The following is a 16,242-nucleotide window of genomic DNA, read 5'->3' on the forward strand; positions in this document are numbered from 1 at the left end:
AAATTTGAATCTTTCTCTCAGGACATCATGAATCAAAATGTTATATTAATATTATTCTGAAAAAAAGAAAAGAAATAAAACTAAGGAGCATGGCTTCTATAAAGCTTTTAAGAATTGTTAAGAGTGTGTTTTAGGTGGCAATGCATTATAGTAAATAGAGAAAGAGAGTTCATTGTTTAGTCGGCAAAATAGTATCCTATGTTCAAGAAAAGGAAATCTATATATGTGTGTTCGTGTATGTGCATGCAATGATTTGTGCTATGACAGAAAGAGAGAGCAACAATCCACCGTCTTTGATAAGACTTCATCAAATTTAATATAAAATCTTATATCAAATTCATTTTCTTTAAAAATATATATTCAACATATACACAACATAAATTTTTACTGCCGTCAAAATAAAAATTAATAAATTAATTATCTAATATATTATAATTTTTATTTTTATTTTTATTTTTAAATAATTTAATATGTTTACTTTTAAAAAATATTTAATTAATAAATCACGCTTACAAAATTTAAGTTTAAAGTTAAAAAATATATAAAATAGTCAATTATGCTAACAACAATCTCAATTCATTAAAAAATAAATAAATTACAACCAAAGCTTAATGGTGGGTTGGTTAAATGTCTAACAAATCCACGAATTCTTTTCCAAGTTGTACGAACTTGCAAATTTTACGGGCTTTTGTTTTTTCTTTCTTTTTTTAAAAGAAAAAGGAAATAAATAAGAGAAAAACTCTCTCTTTCTCTCTCTCTCTCTTTCTCTCGTAAGTGTCAAAAGATCATGTAATATCCTTCATAAAGAAGATTTGAAAACAAAAGACACATTTTATTAACTAAATGTTGAAGATTAAATACAGTACCAAATCTAAAGACACCCCTTAACTTTAGGAGCAATACTAACAACCCACTAACAAATGAAAGACTTAGTCAAATTAATAACTAAGTAGCTAAAAGATAGCAGAAACTGCTGCTACATACTGTTAGTGCTAATACTGCTAATACGCCCCCTGCAAGTTAGACGGTGATGAACAGACTAACTTGGGAAGATGTCGGAAAAATGCAGGCTTGGACAAAGCTTTGGTAAGTGAGTCAGCTAATTCATCAGCAACATGAATGTGCGCAACAGTAATTAGCTTGTGTTGACCTTGATCTCGAACATAATGAAAATCAACTGCAATATGTTTCATGCGACTATGAAAAACTGGATTTTCACAGAGGTATGTCACTCCGATGTTGTCACAGTAGATGGTAGGAGACTTTGAAAGGATAACACCAAGTTCAAATAGAAGATTTTTAACCCATGTTGTTTCAGCTACTGCACTAGCCACAGCCCGATACTCTGCCTCAGTGGATGAGCGTGCAATTGTTGTCTGTTTCTTCGATGACCAGCTTATTGGATTTAAGCCTAGAAATTGCAGATAACCAATAGTGGATATGCGATCAGTGACATCACCTACCCACTCAGTGTCAGAGTACATGACTAGATTCATGATATTGCTTTTTCGTAAACAGAGACCATGAGTCATAGTTCCTTTTAGATATCTGAGCACTCGTTTAACTGCTTTCCAATGTAGTTCAGAAGGAGAGTGCATAAATTGTGAGAGCTTGTTCACAAAATATGATATATCTGGTCTGGTGAAACTTAGATACTGCAATTTACCAATAACTTTACTTTGTAGCATCTGTGGGTGAATAACCATCATGAACATAATATTTTTCTGAGGATCACATAGGTGTTTTGGCTGCTTTACAATTCAACATACTTTCCTCTTGAAGAATATCAGTGATATATCGAGTTTGAGATAGAAACAAACAATCTGAATGCTGTAACACTTCAACACCAAGAAAAAAATATAGGTTGCCAAGATCTTTAATAGAAAATCAAGTGGCAAGGGATGAAATTATTTTTTGTACCACTGTGTTGTTATTGCCTGTAGCAATGATGTCAATGACATAAACTAGAAGATAGATGCAAATGACAGAATCCTTCATGATGAATAGGGAGCTATCAGACTCAGATTTAAAGAATCCCATGGAGAGAATATGTGCTTTGAGTTCATTATACCAAGCACATGGGGCTTGCTTTAAACCATAAATTGCCTTTTTTAGTTAACAAATGTGAGAAGGATAAGATGGGTGTTCAAAACCTGGAGGTTGACTCATGTACACCTCTTCATCGAGACTGCCTTGAAGGAAAGCATTATTGACATCAAGCTGCGTATTTGCCCATTGTATTGAACAACAAGAGACAAAACCACTCTAATTATTGTTGGTTTAACAACAAAACTGAAAGTTGAGTGGTAATCAATTCCTGGGCGTTGTGTAAATCCTTTTGCGACAAGTCGAGCCTTGTATCTATCAACAGAGCCATTTGGTTTTCTCTTAATCCTGTACAACCACCGACATGAAACAACATTATTAAAGGGGTTAGAAGGAACAAGTACCCACGTTTGGTTTTTCACTAATGCATCAAACTGTATTTTCATAGCTTGTTTCCACTCTGGGATTTTGTTAGCCTGAATAAAGGTTTGTTGAATGATGTCTGATTGAACTTGAGCCATGTAATCAAAAATCTGTTTAGGTTTGTAGATGTTATTTTGTGAACGGGTAATGATTTTTCGGGTTTGTGGTTTAGGAGAAATAGAAGGAGTGGGTTTTGATGGATGAATTAAAGAAGGATCAAAAGAAGAAGAGATGGGATCAAAATTCGGCGATGAACTGAAAAGGTGGTTGTTTGTTGTATGAGTGACCATATCTATATCTAAAGTGGAGTTACGTAAATGAAGAAGGTTGGGTAAATATGAATTTGAGTTGGATAAGGATGGGAGAGATGGTTGTTGAGCCTGAGGTGGGCTCATTTGAGACAGGTCATCCCATGCTGGCTGTTTAAAAGATTCAGAAATATGAGAAAAAATTGTTTTAAAAGGAAATTCATTTTCCACAAAGATTACATCATGGGACAAATAAATTTTAGATTTAATGGGATCAAAACATTGATGAATTAGAGAAAAACCTAAGTAAACACAAGGTGTCGATATTGGTTGAAGCTTGTTTTGAGAATATGGTTTTAGCCATGGATAACAGAGGCAACCGAATACTTTCAATGATTTGTAATCTGGATTGGCTTGGAATAGCATTTCATATGGTGAATGATTGTTTAAGGTGGATGTTGGTAGACGATTAATAAGGTATATTACATGATGACAAGCAAACGTCTAAAGATTAGATGGTAGAGAGGCTTGATAAAGCAATGTACGTGTTGTTTCAATTATATGACGATGACGTCGTTCAGCAAGAGCAACCCGTTGTGGAGTGTATGGAGGTGTAATTAGGTGTTGGATGCCATTGGAGCTAAGGTATGGACTAAGACTTTGGAACTCACCACCCCCATCACTGTAGAAAGATAAGATTTTGGAATTAAAATGTTTTTCCATTAAAGGGAGAAATTTTTGAAAAATCGTTTTAACCTTACTCTTGTTATGTATAGTGTAAATCCATGTGTATTTTGTGTATTGATCAACAAAAATACAGTAATATAATTTTTTATCAATTGAAATAACAGGGGAAGGTCCCCATTAATCACTAAAAATAGTTTGAAGAGGTTTGGAACTTGATAAAGTAAGGCGAGCAAATGGTTGTCGATGAGATTTATTAGACAAATAAGCGTTACAGAATGTAAATTTGTCCGGAACCAAACTAGGAACATCAAAATTATGCAAAACAAATTTTAAACTCTAGTATGAGGATGACCGAGCCTGCGGTGCCAAGTTTCAACTGACTGATTGATGGAGGCCATGTGAGCTTGTGGAGAAAGGGATGGATAAATAGTTGGCCACTCATACAATCCATTTCTATTCCTATCGTGTACCAAGGGTGTTTGTGTTGCGAGATCCTTGACAAGAAAATCAGAGGGAAAAAATTCCACAGAAGTTAGATTATCTTTACAAAAATTTGAAACTGAAATTAAATTGTGTTTGATTTGAGGAGCACACAAAATATTAGACAGATGAAAAATAGAGTTAGATGCATATAATGAAGTTGAACCATTATGAGTGATTGGAATTTTGTTACCATCTCCCATTGTCACTTCCTCCATGCCTTGGTACGCAGGCATATTGTGTGGCTCGGTGGTAATGTGGTGTGTGGCACCTATGTCTAGAACCCATGGATTTGTAGATGACTGAAGTTTGCTTTAGCCTCAAGGTGACTGTGAGATTTGGAGCGACATACTGATGCAATATGACCAGGGCGATTGGATAGCTGGCATTGAACACCATTGTTGTAGGTGTTATTATTTTGTTAGCGCCATTGTGGTTGTTGATTGTACCTCCTGTTGTTGTAGCGTCGCATATTCCTATTGATGTTGGTTTTGTTTGCTACTGCAGCTGTTATTGGAGATAAGAGTTGATGCCTTTGAGTTTTAAGAAAGATATCATGATCAAGAAGTTTTTCATAAAGTTCAGGATATTCAATAGGAATGCTGCGATTGCGAATTGCTGTTGATACTTCCCGAAAATCAGGGCCAAGTCCATTGAGAATCTTGATTGTGAGATCAGCTTCAGCAATAGGAGAACCTGCAGTGGCAAGTTCGTCGGCAAAGCTTCGAATTTGGTGAAGGTATTCAATAATACTCTTGCCGTCTTTTGTGATGCGACTGAGTTGATCACGTAAGCTGTAAATTTGGGTGTGACTTTTATTTGCATAGATGGTATGCAGAAGAGCCCATGCTTTCTCAGCATTGAATGCACTTGCTACGGTGGATGCAATGGTGCTGTCAACAGAGGCCATCATTGCTTGGTGAATGAGGCGGTCTTGACGAACCCAAAGACGATATGCTGGATTTATTTCAGTTGCATTGGCGCGAGTGATTGTCTTCTCAGGGCAAGGCATAGAACCATCAAGATGTCCAGCTAGTTCATGACCTTCAAGAAGTAGAGTTAATTGAGATTTCCATGTAGAGAAATTAGAACTGCCTTGTAGTTTGATAGGTAATTGTGAGGATGGGTTGAATTGGACAATATGATTGTTGATGTTTGGATTATCAGCATTGATAAGAGGAGGCCATGCAGTGGAAGCCATTGAAGTTGTTGAGGGCTGTTAGTGGATGATAAATCAAAACTCGTAGAGCTTTAGAATGACTCTGATACCATAAAGAAGATTTGAAAACAAAAGACACATTTTATTAACTAATTGTTGAAGATTAAATACAATACTAAATCTAAAGACAATCCTTAACTTTAGGAGCAATACTAACAACCCACTAACAAATGAAAGACTTAGTCAAATTAATAACTAAGTAGCTAAAAGATAGCAGAAACTGCTGCTACATACTGTTAGTGCTAATACTTCACACATGCACATAGCAAAATTTAGGTCAGCCATCCGAAAATGAAAAAAGAAAGCAAAAAATAAATTTAATTTTTTTTAAAAGAAAGTAGGCAAAAGAAGATCGGGTGAGACATAGAAGATAATGATCCATTTTCAACATCATAGAATAAAAATATAATTAAAATTGTATTAGGGTTTGTTACATAAGTGAGGAATAACCTATAAATTTTGGCATACAGCATTACTTTCGGCTTTAGTTTTGTTTTCCCTTTATTTTATTTTATTTTTGTATATGTGAAACAAATGGAGTTTGTTATGCAAGGTGGACACCGATTTAGTGAAGTCCGCACTTAACATAGTATTCATTAGCCTAAACAATGCCTAATTAAATTAATAAGTTAATTAAATGGTTATTTAACAGAAAGATATACTTCTTGCAAAGTGATTAGTTATAGGGTTGTTAAACTTATCGGCAGTTATTTTATTCAGGGAAGCATATAATAATAATTATTGGGCTTAACAAATCCACATGGGAATTAATACTATAGAGTTAGTTGTTGGGTCGATTAAAATTAGTATCCAGTTAGAGTATCAAATCACATATGAATAGGCAATTAATCGAATTCATCGACAAATTATGTATTTGACAAAACAACATATGGAGAATATTAGTTCTTAACTACCTTGAAATTGTATTTGATAAACTAAATTAAAGATTCTCTATCGAAAGTCTCTTCTTAGCTAATGTTAACTAACGGTATTATTATTGGTGTTAGTTGTCAATGATTAATTATTAATTAATAATCTTCTCATAGTCTTTTTCCTCTATAGAACATTCAGCTTCAAGGAGGAAATCACAATGTGTTTTGCCTTGGTAACTAGCTATTTTAGTAAGGGAACAAGTCTTTCTTTAAGAAGCTAGTAATTAATAATAGCTTTTAATCTTATATAAACATGCTAAAAGAGTCAAAAAAGAAGAAGAAAGGGTTGTGACAATGTACAAAAATAACCATCTTTCTTCAACAAAGGCTGCTTTTAATGTCTTTTTGTATGCAAAAGCAAAATTAATTTATCATTTTGTATTTTTGTGAAGGTTTTTCTTCCCATGTTGATAAATCAAGCTTTCCTTATCATCAATCATGTTACTAAGTGGGTCTTAATTTTGTACCTAGAATTTGGAGGTTCACTATGATTTTTGTCATGTGCTTTTATTATGTTCATGCTAGTATTGGATAACAAATAATTGTCTTCAACTTTTCTTTCTTCTCATTGTTTGATTTGAAAGGATAACAACTTCAAGGGCGCATTTGCACTGATTTCGTTTAGTTACTCAAAATTTAAAAGTTTGTTATTTTCTCCCTCCCTTCTTCAGATTTCATAAATTACCAAACATATCGCAATTAAATATTTCTTTACATTGCTAATTTTTATAAATAGAATATTTATATCTTTTCTAAAGAAAAATATAACTGTAATATATGGAAGTCGGAAGGGTAAAAGAGTAATTTGAGAAATAGAAACACGTGAGGACAGTTGAATTCAAAAAAGAAGAGCCCAAAAGGAAAAAGGCAGAAGAAACAGCGTACCCCACTTCAAATATCTTCAGAGATTTCGTTACAGGAGAAGCAAAAGACATTTAATTAATTAATTTCTAGAAAACAAAAGAGAGATAGATCGTTAGGAAGAAGAAACAAACAGAGATCGCAGCCGTACACGCGTTCGGTCAATGTCGAGACGCACGTGTAACGCCCCCCTCCTCCATCATCGTCATCAAAAGCATATAACGACAAAAAAGCGAAACGGTTTTTGTTACAAACAGACAAAACGCATGCACGAGCCCAACCCACTAAAAAAAAATAAAAAATAAAAAATAAACATAAAAACAAAAATTATTATATAATATTTTTTAATCTACAATTCTTTTCTTGAAATAAGAAAGAAAAACAACAGAAAATTTTCTCTTTACGTTACGATTTTAATCAGCTCCTGAAAGAAAGAGAAAAGAGTTGTTGAATCGAAACAGAAACCTGAAACAAACTTCACGCGTGTGGGTGTGCGCCCTTTCTTTCCTTTTATTTTCTTCTTTTGTTCTTTTGCCATAACGTAACGTACTGAAACGATTCGTTTTTGCTTTTCTTCTTTCTTTTTTGTAATAATGAAATATATTTTTTTTATTTTTGGGTTTTGTTTGGTGTTTCCGTTTATGGATTCTGTTACTGAGATTCGGGGCAATCAAAACGAAATCTTCCAACCTCTCCTTTTCTTTTTTCTTTGGCTAAGGGGAAATAGCTTTTCTTTTACAGTTTCTTTCAGAGGAAAATGTAATCATCACTGGCATGTATACGGTCGGGGTAAATTATTTCAGATTTTCCTTTTTTTCTTTTAATTTAAAAACAATTTTTCAATTTCAAGAAAGGCTCGTTAAGAAAGTTAGTACTAATTGTCAAATTATTCCAAATTTGGATATGCTTTAATTGCTTGAAAGAACCGGGACTTTAACATTACAATCAAATCTAATTCGTAGTGGAGAATTAATTAAATTACAAACTAAAATGTTTTGTATCAATTTTAACATTGCAGTAATTAGCACCTGAAAATGTCCATATGATATTTTCCTGCAATAAAATTAACGTATGGTCTAGCTTAATTGCTAAACGGAACGTAATAAATAGAATAATTTTTATTTCTTTTAATTTAATAGTGATAAGTTGGAGGTTTTGTTTTTGTGATTTTGAACTATAGAATATAGTTTTAAAAGGAGCAAATCTTGAGGTGAAGAGAGACGCATGTTCAGAAAACTAGAACAACATCAATGAAGTGATGCAATAAATTGGAAGTCCGTCCTGCCAATTGGGTAGATATGGAGTAGATGGGTTGTTACCGTAAAAGGAACGGATTATGAGAGAAGATGTATAATTGTAAAACGAAGAAGAAACAAATAGAAATAATGTCTCTTCTTCTTCAACAGTCAAAACAACTCAACTCATCATTACGTCTTCAACAGCACAGCAAATTCACTCTCTCCTTCTTCTTTTTTTTTTTTTTTTTCTTTCTTTCCCCTTTTAAATCTTTGCATTTGCATAATTCACATTACATGTTGTTTTCACGTGAGTGGCTTATTGCCTTTTTTTTTTAAATAAAAAAAAAATTGTTTACGTATTCATTTGTACTCTCTTTCTCTCTTTTTGATTTTTTGCTTTCTTCTTTCTAAAGATTGTAAAGATCTTCAATCGATCAAATTTCTCGCAATCAAACATTCTAACCCTGAATTATTGAGTTAAATTTTTAAAAATTTATTTAATTAATTATTCGACTATATCATATATAATTGAATTGATGACTAGACTAATATATTAAAAAAATAATTTAGAAAAATCTCAAAAATTAGAGTTGGTTTGATGGGAAATTATTAAAAATCTCTAATTAACGTTCTCCATGGTTACATCAGGTCCACCCCCACAAATATAGGAGGGAAATGAAGCAATTTTCCTTACCTTTTGGTTCTTTTTTTTTTTTTTTTTCATTACAGGCACAGGAGATGAGTGACTAGACATTCACAAGGAGAAGACATCAAATGTTGGTATTCATATTTCACAATTATAAGATAAAAAATGATTAGTTACATCATCTATCAATTGTGTAGGATTCATCTATTTGTGGGTCCATTACATGGTACACATGTGGCCCTGCCTTAGTTGATGATATTAAATTAATCACGACCCATTCGTTAAATTTGCGGGTCTTATACATTAGGATAAAATCAATCAATTATGTGGGCCAAAATTATTAGAAAAATAGAACGCAATTAAGTAAAAAAGAAAATTATTATTATTATTATTAGGCATAAAAGTGGGGCAATCATTTCAACAGTCAAAAAGATTCAGGAGAAAAGAATACCAGAATAGAATAATTGCTCATCTTTTTTCTTTATAAGGCTTAGCTAACAGAAAAATATAATTTTATCATAAATAAAGTATTCAAGATAAAGTAACATAAAAAATAAAAAAATCAATCAAAAGTTGGTAAAATAAAGGAGATTGGGGGTGAGTCACCGCTCAGAAAATTTTATATATTTAATAACATGTGTTATATTCAAATTAAATACTATTTGATTGTTGAAAACCAGTCAAGCACTTAGTTTTTATGACAAGTCAGGAGTTAATACATAAAATACTGTTCTTTTAAATCGATTTTTTATTTTTATAATAAAAAAAGAAGAAGAAACTGTGCATTTGATTTTAGTGACCAGCAGTGTGGGATGCATCATTAAATACTTACCAAGAAAAATTGTAGTATTTGCATTGCATCACTTTGCATGTGCCTCATGTTCTTAATCTCTTCTTCAGATCTATTTACCCTTTTTTCATTAATCACTAATAAATATGACTTTAACAATTAGCATCAGGTTTAAGTTTTACTAAATTATGAAGAAAAAAATGGGCTTTATTTTTATTTTCTTAATGAGACGTGATAATTTTTATTTTATTTTTTCAAACAAGGGGTGATGTTTGCTAGATATTATGTGTATTAAAACCCCAATTTCGACCACAATTTTGCCATGGTATAATATTAAATATTAATAGCAATTGAAATCATACCATGCTACCCATTAGTCTTTTCAAATTATAATCAATGAATGGTGTGACAGACCTTAATTCTCTCTCAATCCCCACAAGATTGCTTGACCCTTTGAACAATTAAACTCCAAACCAATGTCACTGATTCATAAATCACTTTAATGAAAAGGAAAAGGAAGAAAAAGTGAGGGAAAACAATAATCCTTTTATCAAAGATCAAAATAAATAAGATAAATACGACCATAAAAAGGTGTCAGTTTTGATTGAAATAATTACACCTTTTTAATATATATAGAAAAAATATAAAATTTGACCGGTTGTTTAACTTCTTAACATAAAGAATTGTTCAGTTTTTTTTAGTAATACTTTAGTACTTCAATTAGTAATTTATATTTAAATTTATTCACACAGTTAATAAATTTATAATTGAATTTTATATAAAGTTATAAAATCGATATTATCAAATAAATAGCAATGTGTATAATATTTATAGTCTTATTAGATTATATAAAACTCTTTACAGTTTACTAAAACTAAAAAAATTAAATTGCAAGATTATATTATTTTTTTTATTTTTTTATGAATTTTATAAAAATTGACGTAACTAATTTTGAGTGAAAGCTAATTAATAATAAATTTAACGATGATAAAATTATAACATTTGATACCGAATAAACAAGCTACAACGCATTAATAAATAGTTTAAATGATTTAAATATAAATTTTTAATTTTTAATTCTTAAAAAATTTATTAAAAATTAAACAATAAAATTAAATTTTATAATTTTTTTATATTCATCCACAAACACATTAATAGCCTAAAGAGATTATTGTTTGATGTTTTAAAATATATTTAAATTTTTTAATTTAATATATTAACTTTTATAAAATACTTTATCATAATACCCATTTTAAAAAAAAAATCAGTTTGTCTATTTATCATCAAAAAGAGTTTTCAAATTTAAATTCTTTAATTTTTCTAAAAAGGAAAAATATTTACAAAATGTAATCACAAGCATCACTTTGACAACATTAATAAATTATGAGATAAAAATTAATTATCTAATATTTTCTTATATGATAAAAATACGTAAAACCTAATATATCATTTTAGAAAAAAAATTAACATCTGACTATTTTTCTTCTTACAATTATTAAAATATATCCTTTTGTATTAGTTTTATATATTCAAGCAATTCATCATATTAAATAATAATTTATTTTGAATGCTATTTAATAAATTACAATTTAACTAACTCCTTATCAACCGAATTAACCTTTTTGAGCAATACAATCAGACTCATACTATTTAAATGACTTACTATGGTAATTTTTCATCTCTTTTTAAGTAATAAACAAAATTCCAACTTGAAATTGATTATTTTTCTTAGTAATGAATTATCTTTTATTCTGTGGCTCCTTTATTACTGTGATATGTTAAGAAATGAGACAAGTGCATATAAAGTAAGGAAATAAGCAAAGTAAGGTACTATATTGATAGCAGAGGCGGAGACGAGAGGGAGAAGGCGAGGAAGAGAGAGGAGGGGGCAGTCGAGTACGGGTGGTGGAGGCGGAGGTGGAGGTGGAGGCGGAGGGCGGTGGGTGGTGGGTTTTAAATAAAAGAAAAACAGGAGTAGGAAGTAGTAAGGTACCCTTTAGATTTTGGCGTTATGGTTTGAAAAGAAAAACAAAAAAGAAAAAGAAGTTAAAGGGCAAAAAAATCACAAGCAGACAAACAGATTCTGGTTTTCTCCAAACCCCAAGAAAGACCAAAAGAAAAACAAAGGCAAACACCAATACCGATGCCCAAAAGCATATGTTTTTGAGGGACACACTCACCCACCCACACGAGTGGTTCTCGACTTGCATGCAACTCCATTTCCCTTTTATCTATGTAATGTATTATTTGTTTATTTATTATTTTCTTTTTAAAAAAAAGCAGATAGATCAATCAGTCTTTAACTAAGGACCCCTCTCTCTCCCTCCCTCTCTCTCTCTCTCTCCATCTTGCTAATTTTTTTTAGATATAAAGAGAGATAGAAACAGAGAATCGTGTGGCTTCTTCTCTTCTCCTCTTTTTTCTGTTATTGCTCTTTCTCTTTCTTTCTTTCTCGTTCTACGCTCAAACAACTTGAATCTTTGAGCCCATTCTGTTTCTTGGGTTAAAGAAAGCTTCCTGCTTTCTATACCCTTTTTGTAATGTTTAATGTACTAAGCATGCAAATTACCCTCTTTCTTTTCTAATCAGAAGAAACCCACTTCTGTTTTTCCTTCTTTGATCTCAAAATATTGTCCTTTTTGTTTACTCTGCTTGCGAAGCATTTTTGTAGACTGATTTGGGTTTTGCAGGTTCTGGGTTCTTTCGTTTCCCTGTCTCTTCTTTTTGGTCAAAACAATGAGTCTTGTACAACACCAGAGGAGTGATAATAATAATGGTTTCAATGGGTATCAAGATATAAACTTTTTGACTCCTGCTTCTACTTCTCAACTTTCTCTCTCCAACACATTTGGTCTGGAAAACAAAAATCCTCAAATGGGTTTTCAGATTTTGAGTCACTCTATGGACCTAAATGGGAAATCATGTACTACCGTTCAACAGGTAGCAGAAAGCAGGGGAACTAAGAGAACTAACGAAGAAAGTGATGAGCTTTTTATTGTTCAGAAGAAGAGTAATTTGTCTTTGAGTTTAAGTGAAGAAGAGGAGCTGAAAATCTCTGTTCCTGCTAAAACTGGCCACACAAAGCTTTGTGCCAGAGGCCATTGGAGACCAGCTGAAGATGCTAAGCTCAAAGAGCTTGTGGCCCAATATGGTCCTCAAAACTGGAATTTGATTGCTGAGAATCTTGAAGGAAGATCAGGTAATTAAACACGAACCCCCCCCCAAAAAATAAACTTTAGCATGAAAAGTGAACAAGAAAGAGCTACTTTGATCCAAAAATGTTAAAAGAAGTAGTACATTTTAGCAGTGATCACCATCATAGAAAAATAAAAGGTGTACCTTTTATAGTTTCTTGATTGGAATTTTTTTCACGAAATCTTTACCCTGACTGTGATCTCATTGGTTCAGTGATAAAATATACATATAAAGAATATATCAAAGTTTTAATGTAGATTAAAACTTTGACTTTAGCATTTTTAATATTGTAGCATTGTGTACTGAGATGGGTATGTTATGATTTTCAGGAAAGAGCTGTAGATTAAGGTGGTTTAACCAGCTGGATCCAAGAATCAACAGGAGGGCTTTCACTGAGGAAGAAGAAGAAAGACTCTTAGCTGCTCATAGACTATATGGTAACAAATGGGCAATGATTGCTAGACTATTTCCTGGTAGGACTGACAATGCAGTGAAGAATCATTGGCATGTGATCATGGCAAGAAAACATAGAGAACAGTCTAGCATTTACAGGAGGAGGAAACCCACTTCAACTTCTTCTCATCAAATCCTCACACCAGAAAAAAGACTCGATGTGGTCACTTTGCAAAACAATAATAATAATAATAATAATAATGCTTGCAGTGAATCAACAACCATTTCTAGTACCCTGGATGAATCAGCTGTCTCAACATGCACTGATCTCTCTCTCACTCCTTCTTCAGCCAAAGCACCGCCAAGACTTTTTACTAGGTTCAGTCCGCCCCAAGAAACACATAAACACATTATGGGTATGTTTATTTTTTCTGAAGTCTCTGAAATGTTACATCACTTATATTTATCAATTGACGTACTCTTACTTAACTGGGATTTGTTTGCTTAATCAGTTTCTTATCTGGAATCTGTATCTTTTCGGGTTTATTGCAGCAGAAAAAGAGGAGGTGGCAATGAGAGAGAATGGAGAATTTAACAAGCTGTGCGGTGGCAAAGTGTTGTATGAAAATGGGTCCGTAGGAGTAATTACAATAGGGGTGGACCAAAGTGGTCAGTCAGATTCAAACTCGGAAGTGTCTGCAACTGAGTCAGTTGGCACAAACAGAATCAATCCCTCTCTCTCAAGGTCAGGCTCAGCTGATGACAATGAAAAATATGGGAATGATAAAATCAACGTGCCCTTTATTGACTTCCTCGGGGTAGGAGCTACATGAGATGGAGTTGGTTTTCTGATATAAATTTAGAGCAGTTGATAACAATGGAAGAGAAAGAATGAAAGAAGAAAAAAAAGAAAGAAAGAGAAAAGCGGGGGTATGGTATGGGTATGGAAACAAGAAAATATGAAGAAAGAAATGGGTCTGGTCTCACCTCAATACCTCATCATCATCCTAAACACCAACAGCCTCATTTGCTATAATGTATAATATACACCATAAGTTGCAACATTAAAATTAGGTTAATGCATAGGAGAGGCAGCACCAAAAATAAGAAGCTTAAAAGAAAAGGAAAAAGACAAAAAAAAAAAAAAAAAAAAGAAAATCACTTTCATTGGAGTCATATGTTGCAAAAAGTTAAAGCATGAGGGGCAATGCAGACTATCTTTGTGCTGTTTAATGGTGTGATGGGAATTTGTATGAGCAAAGAGAAAAAGAGGAGAGGGAAAGGCAATGACAAAAAATGGATGTTTTTCTCATATTATATGTGATTTTATGACTACTACTACTCTGCCCGCCCATCTTTCATGACTTTTTCAATGCTCTCTTTTGCTGATTGGTTTTCTCTTGCTTTTCAGTCATCCCCATGTTTTACACGCATTTCCCCACTATATTTTTATGTTTTCTTGTTATTTGCAAACGTTTGCAACCTGCATAATAATGGGCTTATATGCTCAGCATTATCTTTCTATTCAATTACTCCAACTTTCACATAGATTTGATCTTTTTTTTTTTTCTAACTAAATTCTACCTCCTAATAAAGAACCTCCCCAGATGACTGCATTAGTTTGAGTAGGTAATGAATCTTATTTATCTAAATGAACAGGCATGAATTCAGTCTATCTACTTCAGTAATTCAGTCTTCCATCTTAGTTTGATTGTGGGTGTATGAAGCTTCTATTGAACTCTGCCGTTCCATCTACAAAATGTGCACTCGGAGTTTTTGGTGATTGGTATTTATGTCTGTGGTGGGTTATATTTATACCAAGCGATTCCCGTGCAGTTTTTGAGGTTGATCTATATCCGCCACTAATTATTAGTACAGCCATTTTATTTTTGAGAAAAAGTATATAGTTTTTACATTTTCCAACTTTAAATATATAATAGGTAAAATGTATTATTAAATTTTTTAACTTTTTATTTTTATGCGGTTTCATACATTTGTGCATACATCATTACTTCTTGGACGATTGACACATAGGATATCATTTAAAATTAATACACATCTATTAACTATTTATTTGTTTGGTGGATAAGTGAGGATATGATAAGTCTAGATAATTTCTTTTAAGAATTAAAATTAAAAGTGTATCAATTAATCTAAAAGAGAATTTAGTATGAGTGAAAAGATATTTCATATGAACCAATTAGTATTTCAAACTAAACCCAAAATAATAATCGATTAGTCAAATTAATTGGTTCGATTAATTGCCGGCTATTTCACCTTTTTTTTTTTGTCTTGATACATAACTTGGGCAAAACCCATAAACTTATTATTTTTTAAGTTCCTGTTTTCTTCTTTTTCTCCCATGTATATATATATTAATTTCTAAAGCCTAAATTTTTTTTAACACATATATTTGATTTTTGACACATATAATTTTTATTTTGATATGGATACTTATTTTTAACACATGAAATTCAAACCGATGTATAATTTTATAATTTTTTATTAATTTATTGATTAATAAATTATATTTCTAATTAAATATGACTCTAATCCTAAAAATAGAATATTAATTATATCTTAATATTATATTAGCTAATAATAAATTTCCTAATCAAATAGCGATACTAATTATATTATAAGAAATAACATACTAATTATATTTTAATATATATTAACTAATAAATTAGTTTTCTAATTGGATAATAGTTCTAATTCTACAAAATAACATCTAAAATTAGATTTCTATTATTATATTTAATAACAAATTAAGTTTTTAGTTATATAAAAAATTTTAATCCTAAAAATAGTAATATCAATTATATTGATAGTATTATTTCATATAATACTATAATTAATTAATAGATATTTTTTAAAAAAATTAAACTATTGCACTAATAAAATTTTAAAAAATAATTTAAAAATAGTTAGTTTGTTATTATTTTTAAAATATTATTAATTAATAATAAATATTAAAGATTTTATTGAAAAATTATATCTATTAATTTAATTTATAATCGAAATAATAATAGCAGTAGTGCAATAAACGGGTAAATGACTAGTTTTTATTAATTGAAAAGAATC

The 16,242-nt window shown here is 31.4% G+C and overlaps 1 protein-coding gene across 2 annotated transcripts; it reads left to right on the forward strand.

The window, feature by feature from the left end:
* The first annotated feature begins 11,545 nt into the window (after window positions 1–11,545).
* Window positions 11,546–14,512, forward strand: LOC8261812 (transcription factor CSA). 2 transcript variants are annotated; one of them, XM_048379924.1, is made up of 3 exons: window positions 11,546–12,769; window positions 13,095–13,574; window positions 13,714–14,512. In XM_048379924.1, the coding sequence occupies exons 1-3, from the start codon at window positions 12,307–12,309 to the stop codon at window positions 13,989–13,991; spliced, it is 1,221 nt and encodes a 406-aa protein (XP_048235881.1). In that variant the 5' UTR covers window positions 11,546–12,306; the 3' UTR covers window positions 13,992–14,512. The 2 variants fall into 2 exon arrangements, with proteins under 2 accessions (XP_048235881.1, XP_048235880.1); XM_048379923.1 differs by having other exon boundaries at window positions 11,818–12,769; window positions 13,711–14,512.
* The last annotated feature ends 1,730 nt before the right edge of the window (window positions 14,513–16,242 follow it).

This window comes from Ricinus communis, chromosome 10, assembly GCF_019578655.1.
Source record: "Ricinus communis isolate WT05 ecotype wild-type chromosome 10, ASM1957865v1, whole genome shotgun sequence".
NCBI classification, from domain to species: Eukaryota; Viridiplantae; Streptophyta; class Magnoliopsida; order Malpighiales; family Euphorbiaceae; genus Ricinus; species Ricinus communis.